The sequence below is a fragment of the Camponotus vicinus genome, unplaced genomic scaffold (assembly GCF_025532165.1).
Source record: "Camponotus vicinus isolate PSW18456_S1 unplaced genomic scaffold, iyCamVici1.0 SCAF_4, whole genome shotgun sequence".
In the NCBI taxonomy this organism is placed as follows: Eukaryota; Metazoa; Arthropoda; class Insecta; order Hymenoptera; family Formicidae; genus Camponotus; species Camponotus vicinus.
In genome coordinates, this window is record NW_028141976.1 from 14,141,494 (window position 1) to 14,161,108 (window position 19,615).

General features: G+C 31.9%; 2 protein-coding genes across 17 annotated transcripts in view; one reads left to right on the forward strand and one right to left on the reverse strand.

Annotated features, from left to right (window-relative positions):
• Positions 1-19,615, forward strand: part of Chsy (Chondroitin sulfate synthase) — a 38,228-nt gene that overhangs the window by 480 nt on the left and 18,133 nt on the right. For 3 of the 5 annotated variants that reach the window (XM_083098297.1, XM_083098292.1, XM_083098295.1), the window contains exons 1-2: positions 17,793-17,856; positions 18,797-19,013. The exons of 1 other annotated variant lie outside the window; for it this stretch is intronic. The gene's annotated coding sequence lies outside the window, so the exon portion shown is untranslated. Of the gene's footprint in view, positions 1-17,774; positions 17,857-18,796; positions 19,014-19,615 lie in introns of those variants that run through there. One more of the 5 variants, XM_083098293.1, reaches the window with a different exon arrangement.
• Positions 91-19,307, reverse strand: LOC145971034 (uncharacterized). 12 transcript variants are annotated; one of them, XR_014438729.1, is made up of 20 exons: positions 17,222-17,587; positions 16,848-16,964; positions 16,488-16,745; positions 16,242-16,403; positions 15,817-16,152; positions 14,063-15,721; positions 13,447-13,938; positions 12,541-12,675; positions 12,042-12,319; positions 11,159-11,820; positions 10,767-10,894; positions 9,865-9,921; positions 8,958-9,125; positions 7,567-7,632; positions 6,694-7,008; positions 3,732-6,586; positions 2,775-3,582; positions 2,145-2,521; positions 1,566-1,770; positions 92-1,138 (listed from the first exon to the last, which is right to left on the reverse strand). XR_014438729.1 is itself a non-coding variant. In XM_083098249.1 (19 exons), exons 2-19 carry the CDS (start codon positions 16,908-16,910, stop codon positions 1,656-1,658), a joined length of 8,934 nt encoding a protein of 2,977 aa, XP_082954375.1. In that variant the 5' UTR covers positions 16,911-16,964; positions 18,630-19,307; the 3' UTR covers positions 91-1,655. The 12 variants fall into 12 exon arrangements, 11 of the variants coding, with proteins under 11 accessions (XP_082954375.1, XP_082954374.1, XP_082954370.1 ...); XM_083098249.1 differs by lacking the exon at positions 17,222-17,587 and adding an exon at positions 18,630-19,307 and having other exon boundaries at positions 91-1,770; XM_083098248.1 differs by lacking the exon at positions 17,222-17,587 and adding an exon at positions 18,480-18,576 and having other exon boundaries at positions 91-1,770.

The following is a 19,615-nucleotide window of genomic DNA, read 5'->3' on the forward strand; positions in this document are numbered from 1 at the left end:
CTCGCGGCACGCCGCGCCGCTCCTGCCTGCCTTCTGTACCCGACGCGTGATTTACTAACTATTTTTGCTCATAATTCAAAAACTACGCTTCAAATCAAATTTTGGTAAAGGAAAAATTGTCTTAGAATGGTGTCAGGAATACGTCATTTTAAAGACATAACGTTTTTCAGGATCGCCCTGTATAAAAGGCTTAGTACAATTTGTCGATAAATAAATAATGAATGCGCTTTACAGCGTAGAAGGCACACACAGGTTTACATACTTATATATTACCTACATTACATAATTCATGGAATAATAATATCATAAATACAAGCATAATGTGTTCAGCTTAACATCAACTTTCGCAGAACACGCTTTTATTTATTAACAATCAATAAAAGCCTCTCATGTGTCTTACAATGCTAAGATCTACGCTGTAACATGTCCTTCTTATTAATGCTGTCTTATAATTCACATTTCTTATAATTTCTCAGGTGACATTTAGAAATTACGTCACTGTAATCAATAAGTGAAAGATACCGCGAAAATAAAAAATCTCACATGAGATAGTAATGCGAGTGAAAAATATATAAAGCCGCAGTCTCTTTCTATATTACAAAGTCCATATAAATGCCCAGTTCCGATTATTTCCGGTCAAGCTGACGAAATTTACATTTCTCTCATCAGTTGAGTTTATGATCAATTATGATCAAGTTTATTATCAATTAATGCGATGTAAATCGTGCAGTCGAACGGAAATAGAAATCCCATGCAGATCGGCCATTGACGATTGCAATTTAGTACAAAATACAGGACGTGTTTAGCAAACAAAAGGAAAAAGTATTATAATAAATGATGAAATAGGAAAAAATCAGACTTAAAAAAAAGTGAGTATATATCAAACGCAAATGATGTCCGAATAAAAATTTAAATTCTCATTGATAAAAAAATTCCAAGATTTTTTTACTCTAATAGAGAAACAGTCATTTAAATTCATGAGTCAAAATTGACAAATTTACAAATTAATATTTAAATCTAGAGATTCAAAATTGATCAAGTCTAAGAAAATTTGTGAGTCCAAAATTAAGAAAAAAAACTCGAAAATTATCAAATTGTGTGAACAAATTTTAAGAAACACGACCTATATATGCAACATTGTTTTAAATCAGTGCTGGGATTTACTTGCAACTTTCGGCCAGATTTCTTAGTTTACGCCTATTGTTCCCCTCTTACCGCTCGCGCCACTCGTAACTAAGGAGCGCTCAGGAACGTGCGCGTCACAAATGTAATGTGGCAATTTATCTATCTAAGTTCTCTTTATTGTAATTACGTTTCAAAACACAAATATTTTAAATTGTTACAGAACATATACGTAATTAATAATAGAATAATTATTTTTATTATTAATAAACAATAAAGAGAACTTAGATAGATTGCCACATTACATTTGTGACGCGCACGTTCCTGAGCGCTCCTTAGTTACGAGCGTTCGGTGGCGCGGTCGCTAAGGCGCGAGCGGTAAGAGGGGAACAGTAGGCGTAAGCTAAGAAATCTGGCCGAAAGTTGCAAGTAAATCCCAGCACTGTTTTAAATGATTACATAATATTCTTAATGCTAACTATATCTAAATTTCTCTCTTCTCTTCCCTCTCTTCTACAAGTTTTAAAAATATGTTATTCTGAGATAATATGACTAGTTCCTGTCTCTGCCCAAGCTGCGTCAAGTATCTCGTGGAAATTTTTTACTTCTTGATAATACTGTTTGATGGTATTCAATCCGCTTAATTTACTGAAACATACAATATATATATATATATAATGTGTATAAAATAATCGTTATAATAAAAAAAATACAGACTACACGCTTTAAATTTCTCAATAATCAAATGTGAGCCAAATGCTGTTATATTAATGATAAATAGAAAAATATATAGAGATGGTAAGATTTTGAGTTCCATGATAAAATTGATAACTTGATTTCAACAAGACTGTAATATTTTTTTAAAGACAGAGTCATACGGAATACACAACAAATCTATCAATTAGAGATGTATGTTTCTTTGCTGGATAATTGTCTTGCCACTTTAGAAAGATTTTCAATAGATGATCATCTCTGTAAATTTAATAGAAAAATATATAATACTTTTGTCACTTTTTACTTACTTTGTCGTCCTTTCTCTCACTGGTGGAGAATAATTCGACGCAATTTTTATGGTAGGCGGCACATCAATTACTAATTGATCTACACTACCTATAATAGCATTAGCACCCACGCGTTTTCCTATTCGCCAACGTTGGGTCAACCATTTCATCCTGTATATACTGACTATTGTTAACACGGCGATCCTGAACCGCACTTTTTTCTTATGCGACAATCGCGTGTAAATGCGTTGAGATTGAGTCAATTGCGCGAGCACACTTAATGTGTTCTCCTCGCAATACTGGTAACTGCCAACGATGCACAGCAAATATCTCTTCTGGTATGCCAATGCCTTTCGTCTACTGTCTACTCGTAAGTATGAGCCGTAAAGTTTTTGCAACTGGACATATAAAAAATAAGATTATGCTATATTTATTGCTATTTATACTCTGAAATGTATAATTGATTAATCTCTGCGTATATAAATTGTTATAAAAAAATTTTAAAAAAAATGTAAAAAAAAATGTAAAAATAATGCATCATTAATCAAATCAACTGTTGTCTTTTAATTTTGGAAGACAGAAAAATTGAATTCACAATATATATTTTAATTATTATAATTTTAATTATTAAAAAAATATAAAATTTGATACCCTTTCAATAGGAACTATTGTTGAATTGTTGGATGTAGGAGCCTGTGCGTTTTTCAGTTTCTTTATCTCTCCTTCGAGTACCTTCGCACGATTCATCAACATTTCCTTATCTACCATCATCTTGTTGAGTTCTTGTTCAAGATTGTTCTTCTCGACAGAGTATCTCTCGACTAATTCATTTAAATCTTTAATCCTCTGTACAGAGGTCGCAGGTGTATCTGTGTTGAAATTCATCAGCTTCCTTATATTTTCCTCTTTTTCGGCAATGACTTTTAAGTTTGGTTGCAAATTCTCGATCCAATCCTTTAGGTTCTTTTCCTTCTCTTTTGCAATCATTAGTTTCGTATTAAGCTCTGTCTCTCGTTCTTTCAAGGACCCCACCATATGTGTAAGCTTCAGCTCCCGATCTGCGGATTCCTTCAGTTTTTGCCTTGCAAGATTTATGTCAGCCTCTAGATTTATCTTAGTTTCACGAGCAATGCTAATTTCTCTGCGTAATACTTTGATTTCGTCCAGTTCAGCGTCTCGTTGTTTGCTATTTTCAGCTTCTGTCATCATTTTTAGCTGCTTCTGCAGGTAATCAAGCTCTTCTTCCCGCTCTTTCAATTCTTTCATAGTTCTATTCAGATTCGCTTCCATAATTTCCTTCATTCCATTAGCTAATGCTAGGCTGCTGATCAATTTTTCTTGTTCTTCTGTTGCGATTTCCAATCGCTTTTCATATGTACTCACCTCAATTTCTAATCTCTTTATATTTTCCCGCAACTCTGTATTGTTATCACGACTTTCCTTGGGATCGTCACTTGTCCTTAAATAGAAGAAATAAAAAAAAAAGTATTAGTATATTATACAATAGTATATTATATAACACAAAACATCATAAAGAACATTAGCAAAATGGCACATAATACATAAAAACAATAAAAAATTAAATAAATTAAAAATTAACGTGTATACCTCTCTGGTTTATTCTCTGCAGCTGTAGCAAAGTTTGACAAATTAATGTTTTCGGTTTCTATCAATTTCTTCATGGACGTAAATTGTGATTCTAGATTAATCTGCTGTTGCCTCATCGATGCTAGATCATTACGAAGCTTTCCCTCGTTCTCCAGAGAGATTACCAATTTTTTCTGCAAAAATTCGATTAAATTGGTATCTTGAACTCGTCCCATTTCTGTCTTTCGACGATGTTCTTCTATCTGCATCCTTAAGAACTTTATTGTGTTTCTCTCTGACATAAGTTCCTGATCTAGTCTGACTACTTTCTTTGTCTCTTCTGTTAAATCAGCCTTCAATTGCAGAATACGATTCTCATATTGGGCGATCCGATGTTTCATTATATCACAATCGATTTCAAGATCCTCTTTCAGTTTCTTCAGCTCCATATTGTCTAAACTGATCTCGTTTAACTTCTGCTGACATTCTTTCGTCGCTCCTTCTACGATCTCCTCGTTACCATCGTTTTTAATGACCTGCATAATTTGCTTATCCAATCGCGCGGAGAGATTCAGTTCCCGTTGGACCATATCTTCAATATCGCTATCATCCTGCGAGCATTGCGCGGATGCATCTTTTAATTCTAATTCTTTCTGTAACTGTTGCACTATATTTTTCAAATCCTCGTTCATCTTACGTTCATCCTTCAATTTTCTTCTTAGTTCCACAACATTACCAGATTCTTTCATCTTGTTCTGAATAGTTTCCAACGCTTGCTGCAAGCTCTTACTATCGTCGCTCATCTGCCTAATTACTTTGTCCTTTTCTTTCAGGAACTCCTGTAGATGATGGATTTCTTGGTCTTTATTACTCATAGAGGATGAGGGTGATGATGCACCTGAGTGAACATCGCTTGTTCGTTTTGCTATCTCCTCTAACTTACGGATAACCTGATCTCGATTATTTAAACCGTCTGTCAACCGCAAGATCTCGTCTTGCAATTCGGCAATTTCTTGTTCACGCGCATGAAACTTTGTCTTGAACTCGTACAACTGTTTGTTCTCGTTCTCGATTTCAACATTGCGTGTTTGAAGAGTCTCCAATGCGATATCTTTCTCTAGAATAAGTTCCTTGAATCTTTGTAGTTCCTGTGTCTTATCTTGCAGTAATAAGTTGTTTTTCACTTGGTCCGTCTCTCTAATTGTTATCTCTTTCTTCAGCTTTGAGTTCTTCATATTCAATTCCGTGATAATCCTTTCATTTACTTGCATCTTGTTCTTGTGATCTTCGAGCTCGTCCGTCTTCAATTTCAAAATATTCTCAACTTCTTCCAGATCTTTCTTTATTTTACTCTCTGATGCTTGAGTCAATTCATATTGATTTTTATAAAAATTTTTATCTCGTACCAAGTTTTCAACAATTTCTTTATACTCATCCTCCATCTCTTGATACTGTTTATGCATGGAAACCAACTCGATTTCATGTTTATTTAAAGCATTAGACTTCAGTTCCAGTTCCTGCTGCAGAATTTGCAATTGACTTGACAAGTTCTCAATTTCTTTCATCTTTTCATTAAGTAATTCTTCGGTTCGTCGAGAATCTTCGCTGATATCATTGTTCTTGGGAGATGACAATTTTGATTCGCCTTCGGTATGATGTAACTCAATTTCTGAGTGACGGACGTCACTGAAACTATGTGTGTGTGAATCTAAATCCAATGGTGGAACTTGAGCATCTATTTTATCTACATTGAGTAAAGATACCTCTGCAGTATCGAAAGTATTTATAGTTAATGTATTTTTCGATACAGATGTAGGAACTTTAATGTTGGAAATATTTTGCGATGTCATGTGCGTTGCATTAATAGCTCGAATAGCTTCAGGGAATTCCTCGCATTCTGAATGTATAGAAAGGATATCGCTCAATGTTCGCGCGCTGTTCTTGGCTTCTGCTTGTTTCGTCAAATCCCTCAGTTGTGTGTCGTCCAAAGCAAGCGATGAATAGGCGTTTAATTGTTTCTCTTTTCTAGATAATTGTTCTTTCAAATGGTCAATCTCTTCGTTCTTATCTGCCAACATGGTGTCAATCAATTGCGGCAGTTCTGATTGAGCATGCTCTTGGGTTCCAACCTTTATTTGCAACATTTTCTTCTCTTCCTGAACGAGTTTTAATTGATCTTTCAATTGATCAATCTTTCGTAGTGCGCTATTTTCCGATTGTAAAAAGTTTTCCATTTCTGTTTCCTTCTCCGCCAGCATTTGATTAGTTCTTTCGAGTTGAGTTTTCAATTCTTTCAATTCTATTTCTTTGTTAGTAATAGTTTGCTCCAATGAATGATACTTTGTAGTAGCTTCGTGTAATTGTAATTCTAAACGAGATGTTGCCTGTTTCTGAGCGAACGGAGCACTTTGCCTGTGTTGTTCTAAGCGACTGCGCATCGCTTCAATCTGGAATAATTGTTCGGATATTGTCTGATGTAAAATCTCCTGCTCCGCTAGTAATTCTTCATTCTGATTCTTCATCGCTGTCAATTGCATATCTAGATCTTTGATTCTTTTAAAAGCTACTTCCTCCGCGCGTGCATGCTTCAGCATTTTATCTTTCAACTTGAGTACTTGATCCAGCGGCAACATTGGCGGTGAGGACGGATCATCTGGTGTTAAACATCTCGTTGCGTCAATTTGTTCTCTAATCGAAACGTCTTCACTCGGCTGACTCAAGCTCAAATTTGAACTGCACATATGCGCGGATTCCAATTCTCGGATCCTCTTGTCTAATTGATTTTGCATCTCGTGGAGTTCTGCTTTTATCTGCTTCAAAACGGACGAATTGACATTAAAGTGCTCTGAGCTTAATTTGTGTTTATTCAATTCCTCCTAAAACATAGAGAATATAATTTTTTGTATAATATTATTTTCTCTTTCCTTTCCTCTTTCTCTTTTTATATTTATCTGTATAATTTATGTATTTATCTGATATTTACCTCTAAAAGATTAATTTGTTCATTCAAATGTTTACTTTCAGTGCCAGATTTTATAGTGTCCAGCTCTTGGACTAGATCCTGCTGATTTTTTGTTTGTGCGGTTATCACGGCTTCCAATTGACTGATTTGTAACTGCAAAGATTCCTCCCTCTCAATTTTAACTTGTAACTGTTGTTCCAAGTCAGCAATGATCTCTCGTAAGACCCATATTTTATCCACTGCAGCTTTCAATTCACTCTCCTTTTCCGACTTCTTTGCCTCCGTGTCGGACATTAACGATGACATTTCTCTCACCTGAGATTCGAGAGCCTCCACCTATAAATCATAAATCATATGTATGTAGTATATACATATATATTAGCTAGTTATTAATACATCGCTTTTTTCAGGATGTCACCTATAATTCCAGTCAAGCATGACCCAACATGTAAAGCATAGAGATATATATTATCTTTGGTTTTACAATAATTATATGCTAACATACAGTGGGTAAAAAGAAAACCATATATACATAATTAATTATATAAAAACAATTATATAATTGCTAAGTAAAAATTATATAAAAAAAGTTGTAAAAAATAAAAGTGAAATGTATTTTTGTCAAGTAGTCTGAACTTTTTCATTATATCACTTTTAATATTTTCACTTATTATTTATCGAATGTGCTAGGCATTTAAATACATTAAGATGTTTAATTTTTCTCAATATATTTTTGTGGTAAAGATAAATAAATAAGTAAACTCTGTACAGTTATGCAATTTGCTAAATAATATGTAATTTTAGTAAACGCATTAATCTTAGCCACTGTATGTTCATGAGGAAGCAAAAACTGTGTAAAAAGTCAAAAATCAAATTAAATACAATATCACTCACAGTTGCATCGGGCGTGGCTTGAAGCTCAGGGATGCCTGAAGTTGTTTCAGATGATAGCTCAGACTGCTTTGTGCGACAAATAGAAAACCCAAACCAGAGTGCAGAAAAATTTGTGTTAATACAATTAGTAGTGATGCGTGACATTAATTGCCAGCGATACAATTAATTTTCAAAATAATAAATCCTCTCATTTGTAGTTAAATTTAAGTTCTGTATTACATTGTGTTTTTAATAGAATTGTCTCTCTTGATTGCTATATATTTAAATTCCTTCTTTTATAAAATGTAAGTTTTATATAATATTTTATCTCTAATATGTTTTTAATAGAAAAAGATACATCATGTGATTACATTCAAGATTTATAAAAATAATTAATGCATTATTAGTACATAGAATTGTGTAAAAATATCGGTAAATTTGATTGCTGAACTGTAATTATAATTTACATATATATTTGCAACCTATATTATTATACAGGGTGTCCGGAAAATCGCCCGCAGTACTTCGGGAAGTGATTCGGGACTCAAAAAGAAGGAAAAGAAGCTATATAAACATAGTTCGAAAATAAGTCGTTTGTGAGTTATAGACACTTTTATGTTAAGAAAATCGTAATTTATAATCCACTGGGCACCCCTCTTTTTTAAATTTTTCTTAAATTAAAAATTTTTTAATTTAAAAAGGAGGGATGCCCAGCGGACTATAAATTACGATTTTTTTTAACATAAAAGTGGTTATAATTTGGAAACGACTTATTTTCGGACCTATGTTTATAACTTTTTTTCCTTCTTTTTGGATCCCGAATCACTTCCCAAAATACTGCGGGAGATTTTCCGGACATCCTGTATATATTATTTAAATAGCAATATTATAATTTAAATAAAGGAATCTTCTCTCTCTATGTTAAATTTATAAAATTGACCTCATTTTCTATAAGTGGCATATATTCTATTTTTAGCAGCCTTAAATCTATGTTAAATTTTATATTAAAATAACCACAGAGACCTGTAGTTAAGTTTTAGAAATGGCAGTCGTTATGCCAGTTTTTTCTGGTTAGTGCAATAACTGCTAAAGTGAATTTAGAAATATTTAGATTAATTAATCCTTAAATTAGTAATAACCAAATCATTATATCATCATTTACTTAAAATCTCTTCAGATTACAAAATGTTTGAATTATAATATCTAATTTTTAAATGCGAATAATAATATCTCTCTCTTTAAAAATTTTCAAACGTCACAATATCGCAATCTTTGACTAATTAAGGATTAATTAAAAAGTCAGTAAACCTTAGCTAGCCAGCGAGTGATCACAAAAGCGTATGTTTTATGTTCGTACTTAACAAAAAAATCATCACATTTAAAGGATTAAATGATTCCAAGAAGAGTTTTACCTCACAACTCATTCGTATATCTCTCTCCTTCTTACGCTCGCGTTCCTTGAGCTGTTCTTGCAAGAGTTGAATTTGCTTCGCGGCTTCATCACGCTCCATCTCGCGTTCGCTCGCTTGCTCGTCCAAAAATCGGCGCGTCGCTCGCAATTGCTTGTCCGCTGCCTCAATCTGAATAAAAGTAACTACAGTTAGAATAATGAATAGTAATCGTAGAAATGTATAGTAATAAATTTTTACCGCAGATGTGTTTTCACTTTAATTATTTTTAGAACACACAATTCGACAAATTCGCAAATTTGATTTTTTAACAATATAAACAATAAAACAGATTGTTAAGACTTTCTCACAAATATCTAAAAAATTTTTCGACATTATACAAATTCTTATTAAATAAAAAAGTTAATAAACAAAGTATGTTAAAAAATTAGAAAAATAGGTTTTAAAAAAGAATTTTGAAAAATAAATTTTTTTCTATAATTTTTAGAAATAATGTTAATTGGATTACAATTATTTGATAATAGTTTTAGTCATTGTTAGTTACAATGTGTTTCACTCCCAAATAATAAAATAATTAATAGCAAGATATTAGATAATAAAAAAATCATTCTATTATTATAATAAAATGTGCCTACAATATAGCATGCAAAGCGATTATTATATATTGCAACACCATGTGATAAATATTTAAGCAACAGTACATTTTAATAGCACTACCACAAACGTATATATAGTTAGTGTTACAAATGGGCGTTAGAAATGATATAAATGACACATTTAAAAAAAAATTTATTTACACTTTCTAATTTTATGATAGAGCGTTACACGTATATTAATTTATTATAGTCGATATGGGAGAATAACTTACGCGAAGAGCGTTTAAATTAATATTAGTAATTCTATAATTTACCTTTTTGCAGCAAACCCTGTGAATGTATGGGGTAGGAGTGGGTTCTAAAGGTACCTGCTGGCAAGACAAGAACGCCAATCAATCTCTTAAAACCTACATTGCAGACCTTTACACTTTTAATTTGGAGAATTTTCTCTATTAACTCTATGTGATTAATAAAATATTTACTTATAGAATGATATATATAATTGCCATACGTGCACACTATTTTAAATTATGGTTGTTTTATAAATTGATGAATTGATTAATGAAAAATACTGTCATTATTTTATATACAGGGTGTACGAGGAAAAGTGAATATGTAAGTTTATTCTTGACGTAAATTGCTGAAATATTCAAAATTTAGTTATCAATAAAAATAAGAATTTCAAGGTCTGAATATCGTAGACTGCAAGGAAAATGAAAACTTATATATTTAAAATAAAAGATTAGATAGAGACTCAATGATTTGTGATTTCAACTAATAATATGCAAAAGGCAAAAATCTCAAAAGATTGAAGCACTAAAATATTCAATTTTCTTAAGACACTCTGTACAGTGTGTGTAATAAAGAATCACTTTTAATTCCTTCTAATATTAACTTAAAAATAAAGAAAAAAAAATTAAAATAATTACATACTTTTTCACAATTGCATTGTGTAAAAAACGTGCTATATAAGAGAAAAAAATATTTGTGTTAATTGTATGTGTTGCTGTATAATAAAACAGGTATGATATAAATATAATGTGAATATGAAGCATGTGATATAGAAGTGTTTAGAATTGTAATGAATTACAAAGACAAATCATTTTTCAATGAACAGTACACCACAATACTCATAACTGTATCGACATACCAATATCGAATGATCAGAAATCATGCAACAATGCATTTTGCAAATAATAAAAATGAATAATTTTACCTGTTGTTGCAAATCTTCCCTTTCCCTTCTAGCATCGTCCAGTAGTTTGTCATTTTGCCTGCACAACTCTTCTATTAATTGTAATAAATAAGATGTGTCACCTCCGCCATTCGATAAGACATGTCTAGCTGCAATTATATATAAAAATATATCGCTTAAACAAAATATTTAAAACATAAAAAATAAGTGTACTAATGATATAAATATATTTGAAATAAATAAATTACTTAATTAATATAACTTATAAATTTGATATCAAATAAAATATCCATTTTTCTTGTAAGACATTGGAATTATAATTGATAATAAAAATTATATAATTATATATATTAATTGATCTTATATGTTTAACAAATAAACTATTAATTTACAAAAGTTAGATAGAAATTTACCTTTTTCTAGCACTTGTGAAAAGTCTTGCAATGTAATATCAACTCCAGAGAGATAGCTTTCGCCGTATCCCTCTGTGATTACTTCTTTTTTGTTCTCTGCACTAATTAACTTTTGTTGTAATTCTAAAATATGCAATTTTAATCGTTCTGCTTCTTCTTGGTAACTTAATATCAAAGCTTCAGCATGATTCAATTTTAAAGAAAGTTCTTCATTAAGATTGTTTGCTAAGAGAGTCTCTTTTGACGACAATCCAATATTGTCTTCGCCACTTGGTAGTGAAAGATTGAGTATTTGTGTGCTATCCGATTTCAGACGTCTTAAACAAGCCTTTAGTTCCTTTCTTAATATCTCATCCATGTCTTCCTCAACTAATGTCTTGTTATCGCTGTTAACAATGGAATTTATTTTGCTGGATTGGGGAGCAAAATGGACTCTTTTAATGTTGGTTTGATTAAATCTTTGGTCTTTGCATTGTGTTTCGGATGTAATACTGTCGTCTTTGCTTAAATTTCCTTCATGAGTAAAGACAGATTCTGTTAATTGTCTTTTCAGGACTTCATTGATCAGAGTGTTGTTAACTTCTTCTTCACAAATGGCAAAGTAATTAACTAATTCTCCAATCAAATTCTTAAGAGTCACACATGTTTTCTTTAAGTTATCCCTAATAAAAATTTTACATTACATATTTAAATATGTTAAAATGTTTGTACAGTTAAATTTTTCATATTGTGATCTCTAGAAATACAAGACTCTAATTATTTTAATTCTCAATTCACAAATCAATTTGAAGATTAAAAATCTTTCAAAATGTATTAAATATTTTCAATGATTAAATTTTCTATGATTCGACATTAAAATTATATAAGATATTTCATCAATTACCTTTCTTCCATAATATTATTTTCTAGAGATTCAACACAGCCAACTTCTTGATTATTACTTGAATTCTGAGTTTTAAGATTGGCGATTTCTTTTTGGTGTTGCTCGCACATTCGTGCTACAATGCAAGCGTGTTCATCTCTCAGACGAATTAATTCCGCACTATGCATCTTTTTTATTTCCTCAATTTCTTTCTTAGCGTTGCATGTGAATTTATCTCGCAGTTCTAACAATTCGGTCGGCCAATTATCTTCTTTGTCTGCTTCCACTGATAATAATGCCTGTACACAATCATAATTACAACTTTCAATAAACATCTCCTAAATGGCTCTTAATAAATCATCGAACAAATACATGAAGGCAAATCCTATAAGCAGAAGCTTATATGGCAACATACAAAGTAACACACAGAAATTATAAACTTTTAAATAATTTGCAGCTAATTTTCATTTCGCTTATATCTCATTCTCAATCTGCCCAGTTTCATACGATCCACATCTACCTGAAATTGTTCTTGAAGAGCGTTGACAATGTCCTGTCTAGCTAGCGCGATCTGTTCTTCCAATTGATGTTTATAAGCGTCACGCAGACTCGATAATTCATCATTTTCCAATGTCTCCCATTCTGTCTGACAATACTGCATGCAAACATGAAGTCGCATAGCGGCATGTTAGTCACAAATAAATTTGTATTTTGATATAAATTCATAGTGGAAAAAGATAATTTATTTTTCATTTGTACATTTTAAAAGGAAAAAATGCATTAATTACAATAAAAGAGATTGAAAAACAAGAAATTAAAGAAATTTCAAGATGAAAAATGTACTAATAATAATTAGTGCACGCTGATCATGCCATGCATCTACATTTTAACACATTTCCTGAATTTTATAATAAGAATTTTGCCATAACTTTTATAATTAATATAAATAAAGAAATAAATAAATTCTTCGTAATTATATATATAAAAAATTTTGTTTTACTTTTTAATAAATAAAATATAATAAATTTTAATTGAAATCTTTCAATTAATTGTTGATATATATTTCATGAAGAAATAAGATCTATAATATATAATACATATTTCAACAAGCTAAACTATTAGAATTTTATTTCATGATTTTATAGAGTTTTTAGAGAAATGTATGTAGAATATAAAAAAAACATTGTAGTTTAATTAAAATTCACATATATGAGAATTATATTCCATTTTCAAAAATATAATTTTGTAGCATTTATATATTGATACATTCAAAGTTTGAACTGTTTTATAATAGAACGCTTGAATATTATTATTGTAAGCAAACGATCTTTACATACAACACACATGGCACAAAAAAATTGCTATTATCAACAAATGTATCATTAATAAAGCAAAATCTCATAATAATTAGAAAATTTTTTCTCACCTGGTGCACAATAGATACTGCCAAGGAACGTTCTAGCTTTGCTTCAAGATCGCGAATTTGAAATTCGTACAACTCTTTTTGTTCTTTGATTGCTTTCTCATAATCAGCCTTGATAATTTGAATTTTCTTTACTTTATGTTCCAATTCTTGTCGCAATGCTTGGATGCTATTTTCGTATTCTGTTTCAAGCGTTTGGTTTTCAGCATCTAGGATCTTGTCCTTCAAAGATTCCTCGTTGACGTCAGACGTTACTGCTCGGGAATTGGATGCGTTTAAACAATCGCCTGCACCACCAAAATATAGATCATCCGTTAGCTCTTCGGTTTCACTATCATTATCAGAAATCCGTTTTGATTGCTGGCTGAAGATCTCTTCAGAATATTGTTTTTCCATCTGCAAGCACTTTTGCTCGAAGTATGTCCGAAGTTCCTCCATCTCCTTAGCATGGCGTGCATTAAGTTCAGCTTTTATATCATTAATGTCATTCCCATCCTTGAGAAAAAAAATACAATTAAAAAAGGAGTATAGTTGTAAGACTACATAAGAGTATAAACATAGACATTACAAGAAATTTGCCAAATAGAAACAAGAAAAATACGAAGATGAAAAGACTTGCCTGAAATGACTTGAAATTCTGCACCAACAACTGCAATCTGTTGATCTCTTTGGCAGAATCTGCTTTAACAGATTCTAATTCTTCTTTATATCGATTCATCATGTCCTGGATTTCTTGACTTAGCATTTCCTTCTCCATTTGTAAAGCGGCGTTTTCCGTCGAGGGCTGTGCTTTTTCCGCGATCATTTTCTCGCATAATGTATAATAACGAGATAACTTAAACTTAATCTCATCTATGCTTAATTCGCCTTCCAGAATTTGTTGTACTTCTTTTTCGCTGTTTTTCACGTTAATATTATCCATTAATGTGCTGGTATTAGTAATGTTCGATTCTGGAGTTTTTGTCTGATCTATTACATTTTGATTTGATGTACTATCATCTAAACTTTGATTTGTTTTAAAGTTCTTGGAGGTCGTACTATTCAAGGAAATGTTGAGTTTACTGCTATCACTCATTGCAGTTTGGTTCAATTTTTCTTCAAACTCAGCACATTGAGCCCATGCATGGACTAAGCCCTCTCTTAATTGCTCGCATTGTGCTTCCAGTTTTTCCGCTCTCTCCGTTGTTTCAGTCAAATCTTTTTTATATTTCTCATTTTCTGTTTCTTTCTGCTCCATGAGTAGTTTTAGGCTCTCGATTTCTTGTTGCTGAACCTCTACACGTTGTACCAAGTCACCATTCGTCAAAATATCGTTTTCAAAATATTCCTGAACAGAATCATCATGAGATGTCACACGATTGATCTCTTTTAAGGAAGTAACTTCCCGTTGCAGCTTGTCACATGTATTTTTCATATCTTTTAGCTGTTTTTCGTAAGTCTTCTTCTCGAGATCGGTATGTTTTAGCTTGTCATTCGCTTTGTACAAATCTTCTTCGAGGATATGAATTTTTTCGATCAATTTCGCTTCCATCTCCATTTTATCCTCAAACTTTCGTTTTATTATTTGGTGCTGAAGAACCTCATCATCAAAAGTTTTGTACATGGTTTCACCTAGTTCGCTAACTGTGCTGACGCTCGTAGCGTCGAACCGCGATAAAGATCTCTCCAGTTCATATATCCTACCACTCAAATTTCTTTCATGCATCTGACTGTTCTCGATCATTGACTGCGCTGCGGAATATCTGCACGACAAATCATCCAGCTTATATTTCAGCGAGTCATTCTCCTCCTTTAGCGTAGCGGCGTTTGATAAAGCCTGTTCTAGCGATCGCTCAATACTTTCCTTGGATTCTAGAATGCTCAATGTTGCAATGTGCTTCGACGTAATTTCCTCTAGTTGAATTTTGTGTAGTTTAATTTGCTCGTTTAACAATTCCTTTTCCTTTTGAAACTGTAAACTTTGCATGCGTCGTTCGTTCTCTGCTTCTAATCTCAATTCATCGAGTTTTGACTTATACAACTGAGCTTCCGATTGAGCAACTTTTTGCGATTCGGAGTGATTCACCAATTCGAGCTTTAACGCTTCGACAGTTTTCTTATAATGAGCCAACTGCGTTTGGAAGACGGATAATTCCTTGGCGTGCCTGCTTTCCAAGTTCAGCAATTCTTTGTTTAAACGATCAGTTATTATTTTATTTTCATCTTTCAATACTTTGATGTTTTCTTCATATTTGACTTTTGTATTGACAATTTCAGCTTCGTTTTTTAGAGCTAATTCCTATAATTATATTTAAATAAAAAAGACAATGATTTTTTATGTAATTAAAATATTTAAACAAAGTTATATATAAAAAAATATAATAAAGTGCCTACTTTTAACTCTTGCTGGTGGCGCGTTGCATTGGCATTTGTTACAGTGGTAAATTTGTTCAAAATATGCTGCATATCCTGTTTGATTTTGTCAATACGTGCTTCATATTGTTTCTGTTGTGCCAAGGTCTCATCAATGTTTAAATTTTTCTCTGTAGCACTCAGACGAACTTGTTCAGTTAGATTATTTATCTGTATTTTGTAATCATTGATTTCTGCATTTCGCGTTTCTCTTTCCATTTCCAACGTTTGTACATGTTTACGAATGTCTGTCAAATGCGCGTTCAATCGACAAATTAACGTTTCTTTATCGTCCATTGTTGTTTCCAGCGCTTCAATCTAAAACATTTATAATTATTCATCATTTTATAAAATTATCATCATATATTAGTAATTATAAAGTGCAGTATGAATTATATGGCATTTACCTTTTGCTGCAAGTTCATGTTAGGATTGTCTAACTGCAGGGTGTTTAAGGCATTAAGTTGTCCTGTGAGAGCACTTCTGGCAGATAACGCTTGTTCTAAAGATACTGTTAACTGTTCTATTAGAGTATCACGTTCACATAGTGCATTTTCAAACTCTTGCAACTGTTTGACCAAAAAAATATTATATTAAAAATATTATACAGTAATTACTTCATAACAAGATATATTTATATATAAATGACTTACTTTTATATGATACAAAGGTATAATATCTTTTCCATGTACACTGCTGCTCTGGCTTTGTGATGAATTTGGAGAGGATGTTTCAGCTCGTAGATGATCAATTTCCGCATTTAAAGCTCCAACTATAGCTTCTTTCCCTTGTAACAGTTCTTCCAATTCTGCAACACGACCTGCTAATCCTTCCAAATCAGCATCTGGTTCTCCTTCGCTTACACTAACACTGCTGTGTGTTACATCCCTCGAGGATATATCTTCATTTACCTTAACATAAGAAGAAAAATATATATTAGTATCGAGCAATCAATACTAATTATGCAAAAATGCTGCATGCATTTATGCAAAACTATTGTTTCTTATTCTTACTCCAGATTCTTTAACCGATGTAGATTTTTCGTTGTGTAATAATTCGTCGTCAGATTGTTCCATGCATTGTGTATTTGTACTTGTGTCTTTAGATCGCCTTGCCTTATATTTTTCCAACTGTAACAAAATCGACATTATTATTAAACGTATCAAATATTACATTTTTAAATAATACATTTTTATAATGTAGAATAATATTTCTTCAAGATATAGTTGACGAAACAGACAGCAAATTAACAATAAAATTAATAATGTAAGTAAACGATGGGAGAAACGAAGAAACGATATTGGAGTAAACAAGAAGAATTGAAGTAAACAACAAGACAGTAGAAAGAGTGAACATGTCGATAATTAGAGGAGAAATAGAGGCTTGCCATTTCTCTGCCGGCTTCCAGCGAGCGTTTTTTACGCTCGTTTTTATCTTGTGTTGTGCTCATTCCGATAAATTTCGAAACGTCTCGACCCGCATAAAGGACGTTTGAACACAAAGAATGTACTCGTTCACCTGCCCATTCACTTCATCGTACGCTACATTTCAAATTTTACGCCTCGACGTCAGCTGATATACAGCTTAGTTAATCACCACGCGATCTTAAATCGTCGTAATCACGTTGCTTATCGTACGGTAAAATAATAAAAATACTGAAAAACACAAATTTCGAAAGCGGTTAATTAATAAAACGCTCAACGAAAGCGGTTGGAAACGGTTGGTCATTGGTCTAAAACGGTCGCGCGTTAGAATGCGTTCAAAAATCCTACCCGTGGAAGTAGAGCAGCATTTTTAATTTGACCACTCGGGTCAAAAGGAGCAAAGAATTCTTTGTTCTGATTGGTCAAGAAAGTACTACTCTATCCCACGGGTAGGATTTTCGAACGCATTCTTAATCGTGCCAATATGACGAATGAAAACTCGAAAATTCAATCAATGTTGCCAGCTTGAGTCGATAACGTCAGGTTAAAGCTCTTGTTCTTGTGCACGATTCTCGTCACCGAGATGCTAGAAAAAATTGTAAGTACAATAGATTTTCTTTCGGTGATGATAAAATATTAATTTATTAAGAATGTAAAATGTTTGTTTTATCTTTATATTATATAAAAATGTATAAATATAGTATATATATTTTTTTTACACATGCGCGAAATGTCTCGTTTTATCTTCTAATGTTACGTGTACTTTTTTTTCTTTATTTCCTTTCCGAAATGGAAATATCTTTTATTTTATTCTATAATAATTATATTTAACGTATAAAGGAACAAGTTTCTTGTATGAAATAAATTGTTGTAATACATTTTCATTACAGTATAAATTTTTTACATTTGCGCGCGCAATTTTTTAATTCAAAATTTTATATAATTAATCAAATCAATTTATCAAAATTATATATTTTTTTCACGTATAAATTCTTTATCAAAATATAACAATCGAAAAGCAAAGGTGTCAGACTAATTTTCAATTATTAATATATACATCTTGTTTTTTTAATTCTGATTTTATTTTAAAAGTGACGTGTATAAATGACATATATATAAATGAAAATTTCTCATTAATTTCTGACTTACGATTATGAAGTTATATTTGTCAATTTACAATTTAATTAATTTGATTTTATATATTATCGAGATTTTTATTACCGATCAAATTCTTTATTCGTTGAATTGTTTATCGATCCACAAATATACAGCATTTTACATGTTGTAAAGTCGATTTTCTCTTTGCAATATAATATTTTATAACTGTACGCACACTTACTAAACTAGCGGTACAAAAGAGTTTTAAAATACTTGTATATTTTCACAATATTTTCCTTTTTTATTTATGCATCAGACTATTTTCGTATTGATGTTTCGTGACATTTGACGTTACGTTTGAGCTTGACTCCAAACAATTTCTTTTCACACACACACACACACACATTCATGCTCCCTGTTATAAAATATTTGCTCGTCAGATTTATTCCGATTTGTCATCATTGGCGGAACACGTGAAGATCCGGATAATAAATTTATTAAACTACATCGTCCTTTCCCATACTCGTGCACTGTTTACGCGCATTTCACGCGTGCGCTCCTACGCATCGTTCCTTCATGTCTTAATCCGATCGTTCCGGTCTATCAAGAATCGAGCGTGGCGAATGAGAGATAATGCGAAATTCACGAAGCGTAAAGGTATATAGTTCAATTCGCCTCTATTCTATTTCGACGGAACTTCCTGCTTTACAGACACGCAGCTATAGCGGACCCATATAACGGCGGCTCCTCTAGAAGCGTTCTTGCTATACTGGGTGGGAGCGCTTAACGATGCGAGTACTCGCAATGTGATGTCACGCACATGTGCATCCGATACAAAGTTTAGCTTCATATTTGTTCGTCATGTAGTGAGTTTGTTGCTCGTTACTCGATCTTTCAAGGGAGGCTTGAAAATTGCGAAAAGATTTCGCGATTATTATCCCATTTCCTGTCAAAGCAGAGAAGGACATTCTTCTTTTGAAAATGTATTTAGTTTTAACATAGAAATTTTGAAATGAGATTATATTAATTAAAGAAAAATTAAATTTATTTTTAATTTTTTATAATAAAATGAGATTTATTAATTAAAGAAAAATATAATTGCTTGAATAATTGCTTACTTGAATGAAGCCATTTTATATAGTTCAATCAAGGAAAATATATTCTTGTGATTTAAGATTTAATTTTCTTGAATGAAAAAGAAACAATGTTAGATAGAAAATAACATTTTTAAATCAAAGATTATGATTTTCTTAAAGTAG